This window comes from Trachurus trachurus (assembly GCF_905171665.1).
Source record: "Trachurus trachurus genome assembly, chromosome: 4".
NCBI classification, from domain to species: Eukaryota; Metazoa; Chordata; class Actinopteri; order Carangiformes; family Carangidae; genus Trachurus; species Trachurus trachurus.
This window is the reverse complement of record NC_139898.1, coordinates 26,172,402-26,187,694: the sequence shown is the minus strand read 5'-3', so window position 1 is coordinate 26,187,694 and position 15,293 is coordinate 26,172,402. Positions and strand designations below refer to the sequence as shown.

At 41.6% G+C, this 15,293-nt stretch overlaps 2 protein-coding genes across 2 annotated transcripts in view; one reads left to right on the top strand and one right to left on the bottom strand.

Moving 5' to 3' along the window:
- The window catches only part of ap1m3 (adaptor related protein complex 1 subunit mu 3), a 30,707-nt gene extending 20,591 nt beyond the window's left edge, over window positions 1–10,116 (top strand). The window contains exons 7-12 of the mRNA XM_083969722.1: window positions 728–870; window positions 2,174–2,245; window positions 2,522–2,680; window positions 4,689–4,814; window positions 5,672–5,747; window positions 8,662–10,116. Coding sequence (XP_083825848.1) covers window positions 728–870; window positions 2,174–2,245; window positions 2,522–2,680; window positions 4,689–4,814; window positions 5,672–5,747; window positions 8,662–8,684 — 599 coding nt within the window. The 3' untranslated portion in view covers window positions 8,685–10,116. The remainder of the gene's footprint in view (window positions 1–727; window positions 871–2,173; window positions 2,246–2,521; window positions 2,681–4,688; window positions 4,815–5,671; window positions 5,748–8,661) is intronic.
- A 4,078-nt stretch (window positions 10,117–14,194) lies between these two features.
- tmem125a (transmembrane protein 125a) lies at window positions 14,195–14,893 on the bottom strand (the record flags this gene model as incomplete). Its single annotated transcript, XM_083969575.1, has 1 exon — window positions 14,195–14,893. The coding sequence occupies one exon, from the start codon at window positions 14,891–14,893 to the stop codon at window positions 14,195–14,197; it is 699 nt and encodes a 232-aa protein (XP_083825701.1).
- Between the last annotated feature and the right edge of the window lie 400 nt (window positions 14,894–15,293).

Below are 15,293 nucleotides of genomic sequence, written 5' to 3'. Positions count from 1 at the left end.
TCATTTCCAGTGATTATCTTCTCTGCGAATGTCAGTTTACAGGGAGAGATTAATTACATAAACAGCTGTGTACATTTGCAGTCACATGACATGATGATGATACATTTGGCAAAAACACTCTGCTTATAGGTGCAATAACCCATAATAAAGTCGTACATCAATGTAGTAGATGGATTAATTCCACAAACAATAAATCAGAAGCTTTTGACAATAAATCAAATTTGCTTCTTTTTGGCAGATAATTGAAAAAAACACAACAAACTCTCCTTAAATACAGACTTGTATTGAATATTTCAGTTACAGATGTGTGATTTTTGTTTGTGGGCGATAGTTCAATAGTAATTTATCGTTATTCATTTCCTTGTGTGTTAGTGTGTTAGTGTGAGCTGTGGGTGGATTTGTGAGGCAGCTGAATGGGCCTCACCAGGGGAGAAGATGATGGCAGCATGTTTTGAAGGCAATCTGTGCGTGTGTGTGTTTGTATGTGTGTGTGTGTGTGGCAGCTAAATAATAGTTCAGTGGGGGGACGAGATGAGGGCAGATGGATGTGGTAGCATACTGCGCGTACAGTGTGCATGTGCGCGTGCGTATGCATGTGTCTGTGTGTGAGTGACGGAGTGAATGTTTGTCAGTCATCATTACCTTGACCTTGATTTCCCCCAAGGCTGCGTGGAAAGCTCTCAATCTTTGTGTGTGTATTGTTTGTATGTGTGTGTGTGTGTGTCAGGGGAGAAGAGTAAGACAGTGGAGCTGGAGGATGTGAAGTTCCATCAGTGTGTCCGTCTGTCACGCTTCGAGAACGACCGCACCATTTCTTTCATCCCACCTGATGGCGAGAGCGAGCTCATGTCCTACCGCCTTAACACTACAGTGAGTAGGACACACATATGCTCACACACTCCTCTCCTCATAAAACATCACTAGAATATTTACCATCATAAAACCCTTATCCTTTATCCTGCTCAGCTCTGCCTTCACAAGACATATCATGAAACAGTGTGATGTGCATTTATGTTGTAGTCCAGAGACAGACTAATAGATAACACACTGCAGATCTATTTTTAGTTTATTTTCATAGAGATTGTTTGCAGGTCTGCAGTAATTGTAGTAAATAATGTGTTTATGTGCTACACTTTATGTTCTTTAGTTTTCCTACTTTCTTTTGTATGGTATCATTTATGAAATTTCATTAAAGTTTATTGTTCATCCTTCCTAGGTACAGATCCCTGATAGTTCGTAAAGTAGCTATGATATGATTTATATTTTCATAATAATTTCAATTCAATTTCAGTTTGTTTGGTAGAGCGCCAAATCATAGTGCACACAGTATCTCAGGGCATTTTGCAGGGTAACAACAACAGTGTATGAAATGACAGTGCTTTGCTATGAACCTGTGGAGAATTATCACCGGTATCTGCAGCTCCACCGTCGGCTTTATGGAGCTTTACATTGAGTTTCAGCTCAGCTTGTCTGGTCCGCTGGAGACTGAATATCACAACCTGCATTTTTCCTGTGAACAGAAACACTGGATGTGTTGATAAGCAACTGTTACCACATCAGTTTTTAATGATATGTCTATGTTTTCAATTTCTCTGATGTATAAAAGAAATCTGTCATTGTAGGATTAAGTGTTTGTATTAATAAAAAAAGAAACAAAAAGACTAAATACAAATACCTCCCAAAAAATCATCATGAAGTCTAACTTCGAAAATATTGTTCTGCATTTGCATCAAAAATATAATGTTCAGTGGTTTGACTGGTTACTGGTGATGTGTTTATAACAAATGTAGTGGTTGGTTGTGGTCATCATGATAATAGCAAGAATAGTTCAGAAGTAATAGTAGTACAGTATAGTAATGGTAGTAGCCCAAGAAGTAGCAGTAGTATGATTATTAATAATTATTAAGTGATTGATTGAGCTTTAATATCCCACAAGGTGCAATTCAGTGTACAGTGATATTCAGTGATAATTGTAGAAATAATAATAATAGAGGATGATTCAGGTTGGTTGTAGTGATTGTTGTTGTGCTGATGCCTGCGGCGGTGGACTTGTGAGAGTCATGATAAAAGTCACGTCACTGCGGTGATGTGTGTTGTGTTGATGCACTTCAGCTCGATTCCCACCCCTCTGACCTTGGCCCACCTCCTCCCCCCACCCCCCTCTCTCTGACAGGTGAAGCCTCTCATATGGATCGAGAGTGTGATCGAGAAGTTCTCTCACAGCCGCGTGGAGATCAAGGTGAAGGTAATGATGAGTGACACACAAACACAAACACACACATACAGCACAGAGAGAGGACCATGCCCTTATTCACTGAAACGTATTTATTATTTATATAACACAGGCAACTCAGGTGTATCACAGCTTACTGTCTGTGTGATGCAGCGACGGCCACACATACACACACACACTCAAAAATAACAAAGCTGCACATTGCATGAATTTGAAAAACCTTCCTTCTCTTCTGTTGCTACGACCTCGGGTTTCATTTTTAGCTCTGTCCTCTGTCGCCCCCCGCAGGCTCGGAGTCAGTTCAAGAGCCGGTCCTCTGCCAACAACGTGGCCATTCTGGTGCCAGTGCCCAGCGATGCTGACTCACCCAAGTTCAAGACCAGCACGGGCAGCGCCAAGTGGGTGCCCGAGAAGAGCGTGGTGCAGTGGAACATCAAATCTTTCCCTGTGAGTGAACCCGAAGTACATTTAGTACATTGTGCAGCGCTGTCATGTTCCATCTCCGTCAGGCTCTAAAGGCAGGAACATGATACGGCACATCCACATGAGCCTGAGACGGATCCACTGTTGATAATGAAGTCATGTTGTGACTCCAACAGATATTAGCGAGCGACACAGTCATTCATCACGTTCATGATCAATCTACACACATACACTGCAAAAACTCAAACTCTTAAGAATATTTGTCTTATTTCTAGTCAAAACAAATCTCATTATACTTAAAATAAGACTCATTACATTTAAAAAGTAGCTTGTTTTTAGACACTTTTTACTAGAAAAATCTGAGCAAGTTTTTCTTTCTTATTACAAGCACAAAACACTGGCAGATTTTTCTAGTTATTTCAAGTGAAAATGATTTAAAAACAAGATCATTTTTAGGTATTTTAAGTGGAAAAGGATTAGTTTTGAGCAGAAATTTGACATTTTGACAAGAAATAAGACAAATATTCTTGGAAAGATTTTGAGTTTTTGCAGTGTATATACACACACATTAACGTTTGAGTGCCAGTCTCTGCTATCACCAAAATAAAAGTTCCTCAAAAGAAAATGTCAGAGTGCCTTTAAAAAAGAAAAAAGCTCATAGACCATTAATTCACCTTAGATCCCTTTATCTGCCAGGTTCTGATATCTGCTCAGTAATTCATTACACCTTCAGCCTGTCAGGGAGGGTTAAGAGCTGCCATTACTGGTGACACGTTGTTATGCTCTGGAACATTTTTCTCTGCAGCTGTCGACCTTTGAATGCTGTAAAATGACATATTCTCACAGGAAATCCCTGCTAACTTGTAATGTTTAATGGTGTTAATGAGGAAACAAACATAACGCAGCGGTTTGTTGTGATAAGAGAGATTAAAAAAGAAAAAACACTAATCGATCCTCCTTCAGCTCAGTCCATTTATTTTCAGTGCCACCCTTCCTTAACAGGGGAGTGTATTCAAACTTCGATTTACACTTAACTGCGGTTGAGTTAAGGATTTTTTAGTGTGCAATTATCAGTTAATTTAGTTTTTCAGTCAGTTCGACGCTCTGAAATCCTATTTTCTCAAACAGCTTCTTGCTATTCTTGCTATCCACACAATACTCTGCCAATGTCACAGCCGTTGTCATGGTGAGAGTCTGTTTTTGTCTCAGCTGGAAACAGGTGATGTCACACACCTACAACCTTTGAAAACAATCAGGAAAAACTAGTGGGTCATTTGCTTTTATTACCAAGCCACTATCAGTCAGAAGAACTAATAAAACCACACCCACACTTCCTAACTTTGTTTGTTGTTCATTCAGTCATGATTTTTTTTTTTTTTTTTACTGTTGGAGAGGAAAAAGAGGTTTGCAGCCAAAGTTTCATGGATTTTAAAGGTGAAAACAGTAGAAACTTGGAGTAAATCACTGCACTCACAACCAGCGTATGCCAAGGTCCCAGAAAACCACAAATAAGTGTACAGACTAGAGTATCTTCACACTTGGATCTGAGGCAAGTTTCAGTATTTTTTCATATATTTTTTCCTTTTTTGCACACTTAAAGGTGAAAACAGTAACCGATTTCCAGTAAGTAAAACCAAAGGACAAACTTACAAACCCAGCGTTCAGATGATGTTTTGCACAATATTGCTGATGTTAAGAATGATTAACTGTGTTTATGTTTTTATAGCCTAGATATGCTTTGCAATTGCTGAAAATCCCATAAATGGACATGATATGATTCACCTTGTTGTGGCATGGGAGTTGTCTCATTTTTAGTATACTGTATGTGTTACTGAAATAACATGGGAGTTATATTATCTCATGTTGCCATGAATATAAAGTTTGTTTTGATTTTGTGCGAAACATCCGTGCGTTCATTGGAGTTTGATGCCTGAGAGCAGAATAAATTAAACAAATAAAATAAAATAAAATTATTATATGTTTTAATCTTTATTACTGAAACAACTTCTCCTCTATTTCCCTGTGTGTGCAGGGTGGGAAGGAGTACGTCATGCGGGCGCACTTTGGCCTCCCCAGCGTGGAGAGCGATGAACTGGAGGGGAAGAGACCGATCACAGTCAACTTTGAGATCCCTTATTTTACTGTGTCTGGAATTCAGGTTAGACCCTTTAAAATAAATAAAAATCCAATTTCTTTCTTTGTTCTTTGTTCACAGTTTGAACAATGCATAGGTTCACATTCACACACGATGACTGCACCATGAGCTGTTACTAATACTAGACCAAATACGTAACTTATTCCTGTCACATTCCTGCAGAATCCTGTTGTTTAGATTCACCTTGTTCACTTTGTCCCAGCTCAGGGAGTAAATGTTAACAGCGGCACAGAACCACAAATTGATCATGACAAATAATATATAGGCTATGCTGCATGAAATAAATATTTTGTTTTACAGCTGATCCCCACCTCAGTGTAACTTGCCCTGCGACCATGGATCTCCAAAATGAAAACACTTTAAAATTCACTTTCACTCATGCCATTATCGATCTCTAAAGAAGCTATTTGTGCCTTTTCTCTCCTGCTGAATGTGGCTTTTTGCTGAGAGCGGCTGATGATGATGATGATGATGATGATGATGATGATGATGATGATGATGATGATGATGATGATGATGATGATGATGATGATGGTGGTCGTCACTTCACAAGAGCTTCTGTCAATATTGTCCTTATAATACAACAGGTCATAATATAAAATAGGTTTTCTGAGCTGCAAAAGGCTTTCAGGGCAGATTGGAGGCTAGATTGAATCGCTTTGAGAAAATGGTCTAGCTGGCTAGCATGCTAACTCTAGTAGAAGAAAAGACGGATAGAGACTCATTATTTCTTTTAGACTGGAAAGTAAGTTGGTTTTCACTGGACAACAATAAGCTGCTGGGAGCACATACAGCAGATGTGTGTGTGTTTGTCTATCAGTGAGTAACGTAACTGTCTTTAATCTGCCTCTGTTCCTCAGGTGCGTTACCTAAAAATCATCGAGAAGAGCGGTTACCAGGCGTTACCGTGGGTGCGCTACATTACACAAAGTGGAGGTGAGTAAATAACACACACAGCTGAATACTTACTTACAACACACATACACACTGCGAATATGGGATTGAATTGAGATAGATGAACCAATCCAACGTTTTCTTTCTCTCAATAACGGTGCTATTTCTTCTTTGGATTCAGACTATGAATCAACCCTCTCAATAGATGGAGCCCATTGTGATTGTGATTGTGAAAGACAATAATATGGATATATAGATATGAATTACATGTAATTTAGACCGGTCAAATCCAGTGGATCGGACCACTGCATCCTTAGATTGAAAGCATTAATCAGCTCACACTCACACATCACCCCTCACACAATACAAGCTAGAAGCATATAGGAACTGTTTTGGAAAGCATTTTAGTACAGAATATATATATATATATATATATATATATATATATATATATATATATATATATATATATTGAGTGTCCAAGTTTGTGCTTTGTAAAAGCAGGATGGTTTCTGGTCTGAAGCCGTCAGAGGTTACCCTGAGGTTAAACTTGATGTTTTCCTGGTGAGAGCAGAGTCAGAATCAGTCTTTCTTCATCACTATTCAGCGTGTGCCCCAGGAATGAACCCAGCTGTGTAACATCCATCATATCCATTACCTGGCTCTATCACCATGAACCATGGCCTCGGGGGCTCGGAGTGACACCACACAGGATGCCAGGGATGGAAAAACTTTACAGGGCTGCTGGGGCTGCTGGCTTGTTGTGGTGCTGAACTCTTTGCTCTCTGGGCTGGGGTACGGTGTTTGTTTGTCCATATTTGAGCAGGGGCTACTGTAAAGTGAGGAAAACGACAGCTGGATTTGTTTAGCAGAGCTTAGCACCTGGGGGTCTCTTTAGATTGAATCGCTGCCCTGGGAATTAATCCAAGTGCATCACATTTGTCAAAGTGGAGAGGGTGACACCAGAGGAGACGACAACCAAGACATGATTCAGTGTTTGTGAGCTTTGAACTTGTGACTTGACCTTTTGAAATATATCGACATGTATAAGAAGCAGGATTTTAACCTAAACACGTGCGTGGGTGTCGGCACAGATCGCTGCATATCGCCACATTAAAGCTACAGTATATTGATGAGACTGCAGCAGAAATCCCTCTCAGTGCCTCACTTGTTTCAATGGGGGGCAAATGGAAATGATATGGAGATGGAGCCCAGTGTCTCTCCACTGAAGCACTACCAGAAACCCCTTAAGTTTCATACCTGCCTATATACACCCCAGGAATGAACCTTATACCCCCGTTATACATGAATCATATCCATTACCTGGCCGTGTCAGGTACGAGTCAGGTGCTGCGGAGAGGGTGAATGATGCCAGCGAGTGTCAGGAGGCTCCCAGGGTGGCACTCAGCAAACGCCAAGGTTACTGTCGCCAGCAAGGAGGCAAAAGAGAAAAAGAGAGAGAGGAAGGAAGGAAGGAAGGAAGGAGGGAGAAGGAGAAAAGATGAGAATGAGCGAGAGAGAACGAAGAGTGATGAAGTTGGGGCGACTGGAGAGGAGGCTATCATCTTTCTCTTACTGTTACCATCAGCAACACAGCGAGGGAAGGAGACAGAGAGAGAGAGAGAGAGAGGGAGGGAGGGAGGACGGGTGACGATCACATTTCACTCAGCGCTACACACAGACACACTCACACTGATTAAACAAAACCCTGATACTGTAGACCCGACCGTGCTGACTTATTAATGAGTGATGAACAGGCATTTAGCCGTCGACACCGTCACCGGTCAGAATATGATGAGGCAACATCGCACTCTGAACATGATAGACTGACATTAGCAAGAGAAGTGTTTGATTGATGGTTGATAATATGCTCATAATTGGAAGCAAAATTAATATCCTTATATGTACAGTATGTATTTGTTTAACATCTGAATCCAAACCTGTGGATGTTAATCTGCTCCTACAACAGCCTGCCTGCGCTCCTCTGGGAGCAGCTTTTTGACAAGACTGCTGGGATTTGTGGCCATTAACGCACAAGAAAATGAGTCTCTCAGTCTGTAATCAGTCTTTGTGGAAAAAAAAAAGACGTATTCCTGGGGTGTACTATTCAGTTTCAAAGCCAAATTGGCATCCACTACAGAACCAGAGTGGCTATTAGAAACAAAATGCTCTGAACCCCTCGACTCATTCGGGGACCCGCCACCTCCTCTGTCGGACCACGACATTTAACCTGGGAGGTTAAACGCCATTTGTTAATGGCTGCTAAAACCAAACCAAGTGAGTCAACAGCACTACTCGACATAATCATCCTCAACTCGACATTTGGAGTAAAACGACTGTGTGAAAGGCTTCGATCCGAAGCTGCATCTGTTAGTTTGTGTGTGTGTTTGTGTGTTATCACAAAAGTCCAGTGTGATTTCCAGTGAGGCGTTTCTTACATGGATGCTCTGGCTTCACCTCAGCTCTCTGCGGACCGCGGCTTTGAATGGTGCTGTCATGTCGAAACAGGAGCTGAGTTGCCCCCCAAATTGTTGCTACAAAGTTGGAAACAGGGAATTGTCAAAATGCACTTTTTATGTTCACAAAAAGTAGAAAAATCCTTGTCTTTATAGTTTTGTCTGTATCGAGTTACGTGTTGTTGAATAACCTTGGACGCAGGTTGGCAGTGTGATAACTCAGTATGTCTGATTTTGTTAATTGAAGACTGCTGTATTACTAATGCTGACAGCCATAAAGGATCATTTTCTTTTGGAGAGACTCTCCAGACTCTACAACTTAAGTAAATTATTGTATTAAATATTGGTAATATGATTTAGTAGAGTGGCACTACAGCTAGTATTAGTGCAAATCTTGTTTAGGGATTTAATGGGGCTTATATTGGCAGTGATGTGATGTGCAAGGGTGATGAGTGGAAGAAAGCTGAGTGTTAATGCTCTGCTGTTACATTTCTTGGCAGATTACCAGCTCCGGACAAACTAAAGGGCACAGATGCTGCTAGACGAATGGAGATTTTCTCTCTCTCTGTGTCTGTCTTCCTCTCCTCTCCTCTCCTCTCCTCTCCTCTCCTCTCCTCTCCTCTCCTCTCCTCTCCTCTCCTCTCCTCCCGTCTACATCGGACCACAGAGGACAAGTGCAGAAGGAGGACACATGAACATTTTTCTCCCCTCTGAGCAGAGACAAGACATCCTCCCTTTCCCCCCCGAAGGACTCGCTCAGCTCAGACAAAGACTGCTTCTTCACCTCTGACCTGTGATTCTTTAAGGGTTCCTCAGGACTGCAATGAAACGTTTTAATATGTGAATAATGAACTGATAACTTTGTGACACGTTGTCTGATCTGGCAAGCTCCCACTTCCTCACTTTTGATGTGATGCCACTCGAGGTCAATTTAGAGAAGAATTCGGGAAACAAGACATTATTTTTTAATGTACTTTTCCTCAGAAAGACAGAAAGAAAGAAGAAACCACTCAAATATAGAACTGAATGAAACCTGAACTCTTTTTTTTTCTGGATGGGTTATTGTCAGTTTTTTTTATTCACAAAGGACCAAGAGGATGATGATCAAAAGTGTGCCATGTACTGCAGCTGAAAGATTTTTCTTTTTCTTTTAACCGCTCTCCACCACATCCAGACAAATCTCTCTGCGCATTTAACTATAAAGGTTTACTCCTTAGCATCCACTTTATTGCCCACACACTCGTTGTTACCCAGTTGTTAATCCTCATCCCTTCAAAGGCATATATCAGAAGCTCTATAACACACATTCATTGCCTGTGTGTCATCACCTTTAGCACTGTGAACATAATCCCCAGTGCACTGAAACTAACACCAGCGACCAGATCAATGACTAATAAGGCACAATATTGTTAGAGGCGTTGGCAGTGTAACGCAATATTGTCGACACACTCCCACGGGGCCCGTAACCTTGTCCTTGTGTTTCGAAATCAGCCTGCAGCTCCAAGGCAGAGACTGAAGGAATGAGAACAGTGCAGACATTTTTTTGTCATGTTATCTGTTGTTTATACTGTACTAGTTGGTCTCCAGTGGAAAATGCTTCTGAAGGGCAGGAAATAGGGGGATCAGGAAGGGGGGGTTAGGCAAAGGTAAAATAACCTGAAGGGATTTCTTTTTCTTTCCAGAATCTTGGAGTATTGACAGTATGTTGAGGTGATTTTTCATGATTTTTCATTTTTTTATTATATATAAATATATATGTATGTATGTCGACCTCTATGGGCCTCTGTTCATCTTCAAAGCAGTTTGTGGTGTAATTCACTCCCTCTGTTGTGCATGCATTGCACCACATCAGTTCGGCTGCACTGCCAAAAGAGAAGAGAGTCCTGAGTCATTTTATTGCATCGCTGCTGTTACAGAACAAAAAAAAATGTCTATGTCTGTTACAATCAGTCCATTCTCCTGTGTGCGACATTTTTCAGACACCAACAAGGGTTTTTAATAAGTGTGTGTGTGTGTTATTGTGTGTTTTCATTAATTTATCAACTACTGTTTGTCCATAGCAAGCAAAAGGGATATATTTGGAAATAAACAATTTTTTGTACCGTGTTTTGAAATACAGTTGTTGTTTTTAAGGTAAATAGGTAATTCCTGTATCAACAATCCGGACAGACCCCAAATGTCACATACAGCAACATAAAATAGACAAAAAAAATATTCCAAATTGAAGCTATAAGCCTGTTTTGACGCCTATGTGTGCAAAACTATCTAAAAGAAATAATTGGGAAACTCACTGGATTGGTTTGGCTTTGCAGAATAGGAAACTGGTATAGAAAGTTGAAATATGCACCTCCCAGTATCTTTAAAACCAACTAATGCACAGAGGACAGTTATAAAATGTTGATGTGTGTTTGACTTTCATGCTCCTTGATAGGCAGTCTTTACATTTTATGTATCCTACTGTTTATATAGCCATTAATGTAAAGTCTCAATCAAGTTGAGTGTCTAAATCCACAGTTGCAGGAGTCCTGCAGGGTCGTACAGTAGCAGCAAAGAACAGATCACAGTGCAAGTGGTAAAAGCAGATTAGAGACCAAACTAAACTTTTGACGTATAGCACATGCAAGCACATTAGAAATACACTGTGATATGGGTAGAAAAACACTTTACAAGTAAAATGAACTTGACATATAAGTGCTGTTTCGGGGAATATATAAAAGATTTTCATTTGGACCTACAGTCAGCGCAGAGCACATTCTGTTTGGTTCATGTTCTTTGTTTTTAGATACTCTCGCTATCTTAACCTGTCAGAAAAGCTCAGAGTCCTCCCACACAGTTGTCTCTCCTCACTATCAGACCTGCCTCCCCTTTTCGCTTGGCGCACCTCTCCCTTCTGTCATGCATGGATACACAACCTGCTATTGCTACAGTATACTTTGGGTCAAAAGACAGGTACATGTTAGGAGGGATTACAGGTTTTCTTGTGTGTGCTGTGTAAAAAGAAATGCAGTGTGAGCTTTGTTTTTTTCCCTTTGTGTGTGTGTTGGAGGGAGACAGAAAGAGAGAGAAAGTGGTGCTAGCGTATACCAGCCCCTACAGTCTGCAGCCTTGTGCATTGTGCCTTCAGCTTGCTGTCCGTCATCACACCAACAATGGTTAACTGTGTGACCCCTTTTGTCTCAAGGCAATAGGCTGTGCGTATGTGCAGACCGATAAAGAGGCGTGACTGACACACACACATACATACACACACACACACACATATGCATGAGAAACAATGCAGGACCCTTTCTGAGATTCTTCTGTGAGGCGATGTTAGGAATTACCCTCAAAGCCTTTGGAAACATCTCACAAACACCAATGACCTTCATTTGCCACACTGCAGATTTTTTTTTTTTTTTTCCGTCTGTATCTTAATAGTGTCAGAATGATTCCTCCCCACAGAAATGGACATTTCATGCATTTCAAAGTGAATGTTTTAACACCCCAGGAAACAAATAGGACCCAGTAATAACAACCCAGCAGTGTCAGCGAACTGTAAATTTACCTATTTCAGTGAAAGATGATTAAGCACAGTTCAAACATTTGCAAGTGCATTGAAATTCTATGACTGACCATGTTGATGTAATGGATTTAATTTCACAGATTTTTCCTCCAACAGTCATTTCTCCCTCTCTCTGCTTTGTGGGGAATGATAATGTGCTGTGGTCTGTGCCAAAAATACATCTAATAAATCAGAAGTGCTGGGACTACAACTGTCACCTCCAACCACAGCCCCGGGGCTGGAAGTAATGTCATGTTTAGAGAAGTGCACTGAGATTCAACTTAATCCTTAAATAAAGTTGCTGATGTGCAGCCATCTTTCTTCCACTTAAGTGCTTCGGGGATTTAAATACATTTTAATTAATCTCACCAAAAAAAAAAAAAAAGAAGAAAAAAAATTACCAAAAGTCAAAGTCTGTGTATGAAAAGTGCTGCTGATTCATCCTCTTCCCCTTTTGGTGGTAATTTTGGCCTTCGTTTCCTGTTTTCCCAAAACCATCTTTTAAAATGAGCAGTTTCCCCAAAATCATTACAAAAACAGGATAACACTGTTCAGTATTTACCATAGATAGATGGATTGAAAGTATCCTTCATCATTCACTCTTGCCAGGATGTTGAAAGCTGCTTTCACTGACTTTTAGCCAGTGGAAGGCAGAAAATAAACTGACAGCTACAGTGCAACATTGTCATCCGCTTTTTAAGTTGTGACGTTACAATATAGTTTTTTTTCCCATAATGCCACAGTGCTGTGCCCCATGTTGTTGAGTTAAAAAAAAAAGATAAGGTAAATTACAAATAAATTACAAATCTTAAACAATTAGAAAAAACAGACTTTCCCGACTGCCAACGTTAGCTAGCACACACACTACTGTAGCATTAGTCCACCAGAAAATATCCTATATGGACACTTCTGCCATGATATAAACTTTGCAAGTAGCCTACCTCCATCGTTATTATTTCTTTTATGGATCTAGACTGTGCCATCAGACTTAACAAGTAGATTAGCATATTGTTTTGTTCTGAAGCATGGCAGCTCAACAACTACGACTATGTGAACCGCTGCAGACACAAGCAGCATAGGTATTTAGAAAGCTGCTTTTTGCATATGTGAAAGAAGTAATTCTCTTTGCTTCATCTCTGGTTTAGTTTGTGCCAAGGACAATATTTTTGATCGGTGCTGGGCTGCTTGATGAGAACAATGAGACACAACCATAGAGTCAAAACAATGAGCTTAAAGAAGTCAACAGAGCTGCTGCAGAGTTGTACTGTGAGTTACCATGTTACATTATACACAGTCAAGTGATCCAGTGTTAATATATAAAAAAAAATATATAGAAGAAAGGAAAACAAGGCGCTGCACGAGTCACAGTTGAGACAATACTGTGTTGATGCACAAGACCACATGTTATCCATACATTCTAAAGTGCTGCGATACAATCCTCCAACAATCACGTTGTGTCCTCATTTGTACAAGTCTGTCACAAACACCACAGGCCTACTGCATGAATTATGATAAATTATTCTTCAACTGAGGAAAGAAATGAGATCAGGATCATCAAAAGATGACTTTTCTTTTCATGTATATATAATGTTGGCCCATCTATCTCCACTCAGCCGGTGCTCTTTTCCATGACAACTTACAATCATAGAGCAGGTAGTGGTCAGATGTGTGTGGTCCAAGGGCACTTTGACAGGATACATGTTTATCACAGACACTGTATACACACCAAGTTTGTAAATGGCCCCTTTAACCACAACCTTGTGTCACCTTTGAGAAGACAGATGCCTGTGGGCTTCCCACTTCTTACCACTTCATGGTTATACATCATCTGAGAGCTTTATTAAAATCAAATGAGGCCACTGAAGGCTGCGCTCACACACCACGGATCTTTGTTATTTCACTCCACTCTGCTGACGCTAGCCGATAACAATAACATCAAACACTTCTCCCTTCACTTTCAGATGTGTTTCTGCTATAATATGTGCTTTTCATTTGACTGAATCTCCCTAAATACCAACCAAATCCAAATCAACTGTTTTTTGTTTTTTTCTTCTTCTTGTTTTTCATGCTTTTTGTGCTGGTGACCTACCATACTAACACTGCCTCTGCCGTGCTGCCACAGGCACCCATCTTTTGGCATTTAGTTTCATGTAAATGAAGCATGATTTACAGTGTGTAAAAAAAACATTTCAGCTCTCAAACACCTTCCACATGTAAAATACACACCGACATTCAGCTGCGTTGTAATAATTAATTCTTCTTCATTGTGTTACTCTTCAGACTTCAATCATCTTTACTCTGTGACTGCAATTTGATCGACAGCATCCTCATCAAGCAGATAACAAATTGTATCTCAAACACACTCTAATCAGCTGCTGACAAAGTCATAGCTGAAGGAGGTGTGTTTCAGTTTAATCATGTGTCTGGTAATGTGTGGGCTAATATAAGAGGCCAAAATACACAATAGTCTTGAGTGTGGTTGGTTATACATCTCATATGAGGTTGGCCAGACTGGAGGTAGTCTCTCTGCGAGCCTGGTGGTCCATGTGTCCAGAAACGGTGAAGATGCTCAAAACCCGGTCCACCAGCCTCCGTCCGTGCCTCGTCCTCTCAAGCAGGATCACCACAACAGAGTAAATCCCAACGCCCACCACCGCCGCCCCTCCTCCGGCCAGCAAAACCACTCCAGAGATGTACATGTCGTTGAGGGCTTGGCCGGGCTTGGGCATGTGGTTAGCCAGGGCCAGGCGCAGTAGGACCCCTCCGCAGATCAACAGCGACAGCCCTGTGATCAAAACCACAAGGAGGTCGGATAAACCGCCGCTTTTAAGCATGTCGATCCGCCGCCGGCTTCGCACGCAGTTCATGTCCTGCACGGCCGAGCTGAGCAGCTGTTTGAGCAGCACCCCCAGAGCCAGCAGGCAGAGGGCCGTGCCCGCGCCAAGCCGCCATTCGCTCGAGACGCTGGTGGTGGTGGAGAGAAGCCCGACCCCCCCCAGGCCGCAGCCCAGGATCAGGAGCACGGCCACGCAGTAGCACAGCAGAGACTTGCCGGGATCTCTGAACCACCACAGCTCCACCTGCTCCTCCAGGATGCTGTGCTGGATCTGAGCTGGGTCTGCCGGTCCGTTCAGGCCCAGTTCAGGGCTCCTAGCGCCCCTCAGGGGGGGAAAGTTATCCAGTTCAGGCATCCTAATGCCACTCCCAGCCTGCTGAAGAGGGACGCCACCACCACGATGTCCAGAAAAGAATCTTTCAGTGTTTATCTCATGTGCCAATGACTCCCACCGACCGGTGTATTCACCAGTTTTCAGATGGCTCCTTATCTGAAAATCTCAAATGTTCCCGGAGCTGACAGGAAATCTACAGAGGAGATGAATACGATGTACCGAATGTCCTCCAACACTTGACTGAGCACAGTCTGTTGTAGTTTCACCCGCCGGTCTGTATACCGAGCTTCCACAGCATTTTACGAGTCAGTTCGGGGGGGTTCTTGCTCCTTTGAGGGTGAAAATGCTTATCGCTCATACACACTGGATACAGAGAGGAATCCGTACTGCATCAGCATCCAAGTCCAAACATCCACTGAAT